This window comes from Aythya fuligula, chromosome 9 (assembly GCF_009819795.1).
Source record: "Aythya fuligula isolate bAytFul2 chromosome 9, bAytFul2.pri, whole genome shotgun sequence".
NCBI lineage: Eukaryota > Metazoa > Chordata > Aves > Anseriformes > Anatidae > Aythya > Aythya fuligula.
In genome coordinates, this window is record NC_045567.1 from 18,738,267 (window position 1) to 18,749,213 (window position 10,947).

The 10,947-nt window shown below is 42.3% G+C and overlaps 1 protein-coding gene across 1 annotated transcript; it reads right to left on the minus strand.

Annotated features, from left to right (window-relative positions):
• TTC14 (tetratricopeptide repeat domain 14) lies at positions 1-8,165 on the minus strand. The gene is made up of 12 exons (XM_032193018.1): positions 7,999-8,165; positions 7,760-7,881; positions 7,379-7,578; positions 6,712-6,796; positions 6,497-6,626; positions 5,760-5,912; positions 4,983-5,054; positions 4,554-4,673; positions 4,338-4,460; positions 3,570-3,687; positions 1,507-1,616; positions 1-969 (listed from the first exon to the last, which is right to left on the minus strand). Exons 1-12 carry the CDS (start codon positions 8,163-8,165, stop codon positions 12-14), a joined length of 2,358 nt encoding a protein of 785 aa, XP_032048909.1. The 3' UTR covers positions 1-11.
• Positions 8,166-10,947: the final 2,782 nt, after the last annotated feature.

A 10,947-nucleotide genomic window follows, 5' to 3' on the forward strand; every position in this document is an offset into this window, starting at 1 on the left:
AGAAAATCATTTTATGTACTTTGTTTCTTCTGCTTACTTCCTTTTTCCCTCTCAAATTCAGCAATTTGATTGAATATGTTAACTAAGTTCTGGGGCAGGTTTCTTTTAATGCCACTTTCAGTTTGTTCTGCACCATTTAAAGTTTCCTTGTCAGGTTCCTCTGTTTTATTAGACTCCTCATGATACCTTTCCCTACTCTTATACCCACTTTCACTTCTATGCTGACTTAATGCATGCCTATCACTACCATAACTTTTATCACCTTCATGAAAATGAGTGCTAGAATATGATCTGTACTTTCCCACTGACTTGCCAGAATAGTCGGACCCTGATGGAGACATGTAATACCTGTCTTGATCTGAGCCATGCTTTTTAAACTGTTCTCTTCTCCCCTCTATGTCCCTTTCTGATTTCCTAAAGTAATGCATCCTCATTTTATCATCTGACTTATAATACGAACCTGAATATCCCCTCCTACTGGAGAAAAATCTGTCCGTTTTATGATATTTTTCACTTTTGCTACTACTTGCCTGAGTTCTAGAACTACTGTAAGAATCTCTCGAATCTTCAGACCTACCTCCAAAAGTGTCTTCATCATCACCTGAAGTCCTCGACAGAGAACAGTGTCTGTCTTTCTCTCTTACCTCTGTTTTTGGACATGCTAAGCTGTCCTGCCTTTCCAGCAGTTTTTCCATTTCAAAACTTTGGTTCAGGAAAGAGGCAGAGGTATCAGCCGGAGGTGAATACCACTCCTCTTTCTTAACCTGATCTTTGTAATGTGAAGAAGCTCTAGAGGAGCGTTTTTTGGAACTACGGGAAGACTCTGATCTACGCCGATGTTTTTTCTTGTGTTTCTTGTGATCAGAGGAAGAGGAGGAAGAAGAAATTGATACGTCTGATGAAGAGTCACTCGAGGACGAAGAGGAGGAGGAAGAGGAGGAAGTTGATCTTTTCCTTTTCTTCTTCAACCTGAAAATGTAATTAACCTGTGAGATAATCTTTAGAATCAGGCAAAAAAAGAAAGTAAATCTGTACTCCCCATAGTATGGCTGAGATTGGACCGGAAAGTATAAATGGAAATTGGGCCTGACCTGGCAAGACAATTTCAAATATCCTTTCTTAACTAAGAAATCCACTGAACGATGTATCTTAAGGCCGTTTCAGTGGTTAATGCAGGTACAATAAGTTAGGATTGCAGATAAGGACTTAATAGCAAAATTTAGTAACTGCTAACATTAGAGCTTATTTTACCATCAGCCTAGGTTAAAAGAAAGTGACTGGGACACAACCATGGAATTGTGTTGCTTTATCTTTATGCACCATCCTTTGTCAGTACCTGCTACCTGACTTGTGCTTTAACTACCAGAAATTCTAGTACTTAAAATGGGCCCCTTAACAGCTCATAACTTACTGGTTTGCTGTGCTTTTTTTCTTTTATTAATGAAAAAAGCTCACATGCTGGCTTAATAGGCTCAAGAATCAGTATACTGAATACAACAAGGTTACCTTTTTTCTTCTTTTAAAAGCTTACGCAATTTTTCTGCACTTGTTTCTATTCTCTTTTCTTTCTGTCTCTCTTCTTTTGCAGCTTGCTTCTCCCTCATTTCCAAAGATTTCTTTTTTGAACCCAAACATCATAAAAAAAAATGTATTGAAAGTGTTAACGCAGGTATTTTTCCCATGTCCCCAGCCCCATTCAAATGTATAATTACAGCAAGGATGTTTTTACCAGGATTCCCAGATCAAGAATTAATATTGTTCAGAAGTTTGGCATTGGCCGTTGTAATAATCAAGTTTATGTTAATGACCATATTGCAGTTTTTATCCATTAAAAATATATTTGGCCAGCCATTGCAGTGGTACCCGTGATCCAGCACACCGTGAAGCACATACCCCAAAAGGTATAGGTAGTGTATGCAGGAAAACCACAACGTTAGCAATATGGGGAAAAGAGGGGAGGAAAGGAAAAAAGATTTGAGGCAAAGTATTGTTATTGTAGTTCACAAGTAAAATATGGCAGAGCCCATTGTAAAATGTGTTCAAGTTGCCCATGTTTGCATACAAACCATTTTGTAACAATTTCACAAACCAGTTTGACGCATAGTTTACGTAAGAAATCATGTTCCAAGGGTTTGTTGGTGATGAGCAGCACCAGATGTCAGATACAGCAGCAACGGTCCAATTCAGAAGAAAATGCATCGAAGAAGAACACATAATCAGTATTACAGGAAAACTCACTTTTGTGTTGTTTCAGCCATTCTAGCACAACTGTGACAGTATCAGACGTACATATTAAAATACATAGAAATGCAACAGTGTCTGATTATCAGCTGAACAATCCTCAAAGACACACTATTAAGGTCTCTTAAAGATGAGACTTCTGCAATCTATGGTCCTAAGTAGTAGCTCTATTCAGAATAAGCAGAAAGCCAGATGATAGTTTTCAAAACTTAGCAGTTGCCATAACAAATAAATTAAAGAAAATCCTTAATTGAACAAAAGGCTATGCAAACCAACAAATAAAAGCTAGCATCTTGTTTATCTGCTTCATCAATGAGAATATCAGAAAAATTCTGAAGGAGGGTAAAATGTTCATCGTTTTAGAAAAGACTTCAAGATCTTTCTAAAGCAACCAAATGTGGATAGTGCTCAAATACCATAAAACAGTTTATCTGTAATGCAGTCAGTTTTTATCAAAAAGCTTGTCATAGCTCCTCTTTCCCTTCTTTCAACACGATCTGTCAGCATTATGGCTCCACCAACTGAAGAAGCGTCAGGTAAGGCATCTACCTCAGTCTCTTTACTTATATGCAGAAGCACAGAACACAACAAGCCTGTTCCTCATTGCTATACCTTAAGCTGATCCTCTCTGCAAGACAATACAAGTAAAGGAGGTAAATAAAAGGAAAAAGGAAAAAAAGGACAACACAGATTAGCACAGACACTCACCAGGGCTCACCTGGGAAACATGCTGTGTGCAAGGGAAGAAAGAAAAAAGACACCAGAAAAGAAAGCTAAGATATTCAAAACTGTCTGTCTGCCCTCCAGCCCTGCTGTATTCCTTTAAATCACCTACTAGTTTCCCCTCGTGCAATCTTCCTATGAGTTAGCTTGGGCAGGTGTTACTCTCTTTTTGCAAACGCAAAGCATCCTGCTGGTATGAGGGCACACAATGCTTTTTGACTTGCCTAAGGGTTTTGCACTTTTCATGTTTCTACTCACAATATATTTAACATTAATAATCATGCTTCTGTGATGGAATATTCTCCTCCATGCTTTAGCTAAGGCTAATGGTTTTATCCTCTTTCCTCATCTCCAATATTAGGCATTTCTTTACTGTCCTGCTCAAAACAGCGGAGTCATCAAGAGGTACCTTTCTTCTGGTAGGTACAGCCATAATGCTCACTATAAAAGATTTATTGTGGAGAAGGGAAGCAGAGAGTAAGACAAATGACCAACTTCAAGCCCCTCTGTTCAAAAGATTTAATATGATTATTGTTATTTATTGTAACAGAATTAAGATAAATTAATTCTGACAGAATTAATATGAAGAGAAAGTAAAGAATCACCTGCATATGCTTACGGAGTTTCGTTAAGGCCTCTTCTGCTTCCTGAAAAGTCTCATCCACGCTTAGGGCTTTTTTGTAGTAACTCTCAGCATTCAGTAGTTTGTCTTCCTCTTCCAACCTAACATTCAAATGAAAATTTATATACAGTTAAGCCACAGAACTTGAGTTTCTTTTTAGGACAATCTTGCACTAGGACGCTGCCACTGCATCCCTCCAAGACCCTATCATCCCAGCCTATCTCAGTACAGAAATGAAACAGCAATAAAAGCATTTTTGTCTCCTACTCATCATTAGAAATAATATTCTGTAGAATTTCAATTCCAGTTTCAAATATACTATGTATCTTATTTACACAGGTCTTAAGAAATCTATTCCCTGAAAATTCAGAAGCTAAATTTTGTGTTACATGCCTAACAAATATTTAACAGGACACAAGTGATGGAATGTGATTTTGTAACGAACACTTTCTTGAAGTATACAATACATATATATATTCCTATGCATATAGGAACATCTTCAGACATTTCACAAAACTTTACACAAACCTGGTAACCTACCAAGGGAAAGGATATCAAATCTTAACTATCTTGTGAGGATTTTAACTAGAACAGAGTAGAAAGTGTAAACCATCTGCACAAGCAGGAGTATTTCCAACACACACACACCAGGAAGGCCAGATGGCAATCTGTGCCCTAAGTCGGATCGTATTAAAGAATGTTGTAAGAAAAAGCGTTAACAGCCAAGCAAAAACACAACCCCAACACTTACTGCCCGCCTCTTTCCACAAGTGTCTGACAAAGGTATTTTCTTGCATTCCTGTGGGTAGGACAGTTTTCTAATGCAATTTCAAAATCACTTATGGCTTTGTTCAGACTTCCTTTTGTTGCATACCTAGAACAACACACATGTTGCACAGATTTTAATGATGCTCGTCTTTCACAAAGTAAGAAACCCGCAGACCTACAATGAAACAAGCAGACTCACAGAGCTCCACGGGCTACCAAAGCTTCAACATTCTGTGGATCTATTTCCAAAGCCTTGTTGTACTCATTCATGGCTTCCACGTGGCGCCCATCCTTAAAATAATCAACCCCAGCCTTCACACTGGAAAAAAATAGTTTAAAAAATACTATGTATGGTTAGTCTACAGATTGTGTTCTCTCAGGAACTCACAAATTAGAGTTCCAAACAAGCAATAACAGAACTTTATCTTCTTATAGCGTACTTAAGGCTAACATTTCAAATTAACGTGATATGGACATTCTGCTTCTGAGCAGGCCCTCTTGGTTACATCGCAGCACATGTGCGCTGTGGAACGTATGATTCAAAGTCTATTTTCTTTCAAGAAATGCAAGCCATAGCCTAATCTAACCTTACAATAAACTCTTTACAAGAAAATAACGCTCTACGTACCATTTTAGGGCCCAAGCTGCAGACTGCTTTTTCCTCAATGCAGGGGCAAAATCTTCTTCATCAATATTTTTCCTTTAAAACAAACAAAAAAACCAACACACCCTCAAGTTGACTTACAAACGTACAAAATTAATCTTACAATATGTAATGCATTTGAAATAAGCTGAAACATTATTTATTGAATGCATTACCACTCTCCCACAATTGGGCATGCTCTTTCGCATTTCTGACACCAGATTTTCCCAGCCTGTTCTAAAGAGCCGAATTGAACCAGCATGGCTGCAGCACATTTAACAAAAATATAGCATATTCACACCTGCTTCGGGGCATAATATATGGAAGACCACAATAATCATTGCATATATATGAGCACTAAATGTATATATATATATAGCATAAACATTTAACTTAAAGGACAGATCTATTACTCCAATAAACATTGTGAATAAACTTATCTTTTCTGCCATATTAAAGCTTGAGCATCCTGCATTTCAATCCAAAGATGCTGACAAGATCTAAATAATAACTTCATAAAATCTTGGCATTAGGTGTGCAGTTTGATAAGGTATCTTATTTACTTGAACAAATATAATGTTAATTTCTTATTCCAGAGGTGTATGCTTTTAAAAACATTAGGGACACAATAGCTGCAATCCTGCAAGTTGAAATTTCAGAAAAGCATCAAGTAGTTCAGGACTTTCACTCACAAACCTATTTCAATGGATTAGAATAACTTTCACAAAGTCATAGGAAAGGAATAATGTAAAAATGACTTACATTTGAAGACTTCTCATCAAAGACGGTGGATTTGATTCACTTATTCCTAGTTTTTCTGTTAAATATTCAATTAATGATGGATTATCAAATCCTCGGGAACGATGCAAAACCTCTTCAAATGTCTCTGCTGAATTAGCAACTTCTATGCTTCGCCTTAAAGAAAGCACCAATGTACATAAAACCTCATGGACACTACACTCAATTCTATATTTACATTTAGTCCTTTTCATTAGCATAAATTTTCACACCATTTAAGCAATGCTTATTTCCTTCAGCCTAAGACAGCTTTTGAAGCCTATTCTGGCACCAACCTAGGCATCTCTAGGACATACGAAAGCCTTCAAAACTTGCAGACAGCTGTGCCCTTCTTTCTACTAAGGGAAATCTTAAGCATTTAATACGTCAGTCTCTCAAGTCTTTTTATTTATTTATTTATTTAAGCTTACTGTTTATCGTTGCTAACCCAGTCCCATAATGACAGCTACCTCAAGTTTTACATTTAGAGAATACAACCTCATTGTGCTTTTTACTTTTCTTAAGTTTTGGGACAGATTTTTAAAAACCAAGCATACCCAACACATCTAGAAAAAAGTACGTGATAGCAAGTAACAATAAAATGTGTGTAGTTATCTAATTAAATCAGAAACAACCCTGACAACTTTAAAGGACAGCCTGTCAAAGACACTTCAGACACAGTGAATATATCTAGTTAGTATAACTGAATAGCATGTGCTTACTTATAATGTAGAGGCAAGTCATCAGAGGTGATTACTCCTAGCGTTATACTAGAGAGATTTGGTGGAAGAGCTGAGCTGTAGAGCGATACCGTGATCTTCTCATGGTAACGATCAACATCCTTGACTGCAGCTACAGAAACAATATAAGTTAAGACAAAAGAGTAGAAGCTTCTCAAAAATGAGACAAATTGCTGGCAATGTTTGTGGCTACTTGCCTCGAATAAGATCTCCAGCTTGATAATAAGATAAAGGATCTCCGTGGTTGCTTTGAGGAGGCACATCTCGCAATGGACAAAGAGCCTGCAAGAGAGCCAAGGAAGGATCATGTGAAGAGAAGCAAGCAGCTGGCATCACTAAATTTCCATGTTTTTACCATCAACCCACAATCTCACCCACACAACTTTACATGTTGAAAGGTTGTTATCTTGTAATACACATATACAGATGTTTTTAAATACAGAAACACTTTTTCCTCTGACATAAAGCATATAATAACAACACTGGAGCCAACAGACTAGCCCAGTTTTCCTCATACTTAATAATTAGTTGAAAGAGTTTAAACAAAGTTTTTTTTGTTCCCTCCCCAAAATTAAGATTAGTTTAATCTTTAACGTATGTCAAATTAAATGTATGGCCTGGTTCAAATCAAAATCTATGCATCCATAAATGACGAACTTTCCAACTCCCAAGAAATACATTTGGAGTATGGGACATAATGAAAGCACTTGCTGACTGAGCAAAGCATCACAAGTTGTCCTTAACGTCTGTTAGCATTCGCTATCTTAAAGCTCAGCTTACCTTTACTCCTAGCACTCGGTTACGAGATGTAAAACACAACCCCATACCCGTAAGAGTAAAAGAGTAACTGAAGCTATATCTTACAGTGATTTCTAAGTCTGCAATCTGCCGTATCAAACCACTTCCCAGACACATTAACACCATGAAAAAGCCAAATTCACGAATGGAAGTAATCCTCCCAATCACAACGTCGCCGCGTTCAATATCTCGAAAAAATAATTCTCTCCGGAGCTCCCCGGGAACCTCCATGAACTGCTCCAGCGGAGGCATGACAGCGTAACACTCTGCAACACACGAGACGTTCAGTTACAAAACGACCAAGCTGTAACCCGAGAACACAAAATAATTGACAATAACAGTAAAAAGCCAAACAGCAACTTTAAAATACAGTGTGTTTACAGCAAAAAAAAAGTTCAGGCTTGGCCCAGAAGGCACACTAGTGAACACCCAAGCCCCGTCCCTCACCATCATCTTCCTCGATGTTTTCGGCGATGGGGCCGTTGGGCTGCCAGGACTGGGCGAACAGCAGGTCGGCCTTCTGCGCGATGAAGCGCTGGATGTCGGCCTCCAGGCCCGTCACCTCGCTCCTGCGGGGAACGACAAGGCGCTGAGGGAGCTGGGGACGGCCCCGGGACACCCTGGGGACCCTCTGGAGATCCCCTGGGGATCCCTTAGGACTCCCCCAGGACCCCCCAGCCCCTCACCACACGGCCTGCGAGCGGGGCGCTCCCCCGCGGGGCGACTCGGGGGCTGTCCCCGGCGGTGGCAGCAGCCCTCGGAAGTCGGGGTTGTCGTGCTGCTCGGCCCGGAGCAGCGCCAGCAGCCCGGGGCCGTGGTAGTTGAGCACCTGCCGCAGCAGATCCCGCTCCATCCCGGCCCCGGCCCCGCACGGAAGCGGAACGGCCGCAGGAGGCAGCGGGGAGGTGCCGGGGGAAAGAGGGAGGGAGGGAGGAGATGGGGGCCGCAGCGCCCTCTGACGAGCTGGAGGCCTCGGGGAGGTGCCCGCGGTGGGGAGCTCTGTGTGGAACCGGCCGCCCCGCGCCGCCGGCCTGACGGGGAATTAAAAACGGGTGGAAGCGGCTGGAGGTGGCCCCAGTCCGTGCCCGGCCGCGCGGTCGCAGCCGCGGCGCTGCGCCGGGCCGCCAGGGGACGCTGCGCCCCGCGGCAGCCGCCTGAGGGAGGCGGCGGGGCCGGGGGGAGCCCTCGGGGACCGGAGGTGTTGGGGTGCTCGGCCCCCGGGCTGAGGGGACGCGGGGCCCCCTCACGCCTGCGGTCGGTCCCCGGTTGGGGGCTCGTCCCCGCACCGTGTCACAGGGGGAAGGGGAAGCCCGGTGAGGGAATGTGGGCTCTGCCCCCGGCACAAGGGGCAGGATATCGCCAGGTCGGTCAGGCCGAACCGCCTGTAATTGCTGGCTTTTCTTACAGACGTTTTCTTCTGCAAGTAGAAATCAATCGCACTTGAGGAAATTCAGTGGTTTAAATGAAGTTAACACACAGCGTAGCTAGTTACCCCCGGACATAAGGGTTAATTCCATACATAAAGTGATTGCTGCTCCCTGTTTGCTTCTGCTGCTATCAACAGGGACGTCTGACAAGGAGACAGCACGTCAGCAACGGAACGGTGTAAAGAGTGATTCTGCAAAGATCTTTTCAACATCAACAACAAAAAATAATTAAATAAACAAGGATATAGTCAGCTATACTACACTTTACCTGGGCCCAACAAATTCCGCAGTTACTTTAATCAAACACACTAACATAGGCCAGATCATCCCATCTTCAGAAACATCTTTGCCAGAGCAGGACAGCTGTTAAATAAGAACCTTTGTGCATGGCCCCACCTCACCCAGGGCACTCACTGGCTGTCCTTTCCTCTTATGGGATGCCGCCTGGATATTCTCTGTGCTCTTAACCTCTCTTCATGTTCTCTGTGGTGAATTTTTTTCTACACAAGCAAAGGAAGTGTCCTGCTCCTGCAGGAGCGAGTGGCACAAGCCAACACATCGCCCTACTCAAAGAGGAGCGTTCCACATACTCTGAAACCAGAAATGTCCGAATGAGTTTGATGTCAGTCTTCCTACAGTTTAGCTCAGTGCATCATAAAAGGCAGCTCCCGAGATCCATCATGCACCCTATAGCTTCACAATCCAAAGCTGTGACTTTACACCAAGCTACCTCTGAACCCAGGCTCCAGCTCACAGTGGCAGGGCCCCTGAACAACCCCCAAACCGATTGGAGTGAGAGAATTTTAAAGCGGATATGGGAAACACTAAGCAGATTTTCATCAAACTCCAGTAAGCACAGCTTGAATGCAGCAAGGTCAAGCTGCTTTTCAAACGTTCCCAGGTATACAATATCAGTGGTAAAGCTTACAAGAAAATTGCATGGAGGAAAGGATTTTGTGTCAAGAGCCACATTTTATCACTGACAGAAAGATTAGATCCTCCAAGATCACGCTTGTCAAAATGTTCTGTTCTGCAAAGGTTGGACAGATTTGAGGCAAATTTTAGCCTGTTGCAAATGGAAGTGAAATGTGCAACCAAATACGTTTTGGGCTAAGGAAGACAAAATTAATGGTACTAATGAGAACTAACATGAGGAGCTGTACTTCCAGCTGTTTTGTCAGAGTGGCTTTTGGACAGCTCTCCCAAAAGCAGTCCTGCTGCCCAGCATTTCTGATAATTTATGAGGCAGCAGAGGGTTTGTTCAAAGATGATGTGATGCCCAACAGACTTAGTTTAAGAGTGGTGAAGGGAAGTTTGGTGCATAATAATTGCTAGCCAGTTAGCAGCTCTCCTTTGTGAAACACATTATGTCTGCAGACATAAGCACCGAATTCTGATGGAGGAGGTGTGAACACAACACCAAACTCTGAGTGGCTGTACCACCCAGGCTGTGCACATTCAAGCATTTCCCTTTTTAACATGTTCCTCCCGAATCTAACTTTGGCACGGTCTGCGAGGGAGAGTAAGGTTTCAGTGACATGGAGACTCACTTGGAGATAACCTGAGCACCCGTTTGTGGTGCCATGGACCTTTTCACTTCTCACATTTCTTGCATTGTGCAGACAAAGAATACTTGGTCCTGTGTAACAATTATGCAAAGACGGACAGTGGAAACTGCCCAGGCTCTGAATGAACAATTAGACACTGCTGGAGTACAACAGAAATAACAGTTAAGAAATGTCAGCTGAGAACCCCCTGTGACTGTCGGCAATTTCTGTCAAACTCTGCAGGCAGTGGCACCGCTGAGCCTTTGTGCGGCTGCAGGGATTACTGCTCGAGCACTTGGTGTGGCATTTTGTGCTTGCAGATTAGTGACAAGGGTCTGAAGGTTTCAGGTGAGACTGAAAATGTTACTGAAGTAAACATTGACATTGACATTTTTCACTTGCATGTGAAAAAACAGGCTGTCACGAGTGAAGGTTTGCTTATTCGACAGGAACACCAGTCAGGCAATTGAGTGATAATCATGACACAGACAATATGCGTACACCCACCTGTACAGCATGCAACATGTCGAGACACACTGCCTACAGCGCAAATGCCTGTGATACGCGAGGGACTCAGCAGAAGGTGCTCTGCGCAGACAGGTTTCTGTGTTTTCTACAAACTTTCCAGCCTCTCACTCCACAGACTGATCGTATCTGCTGC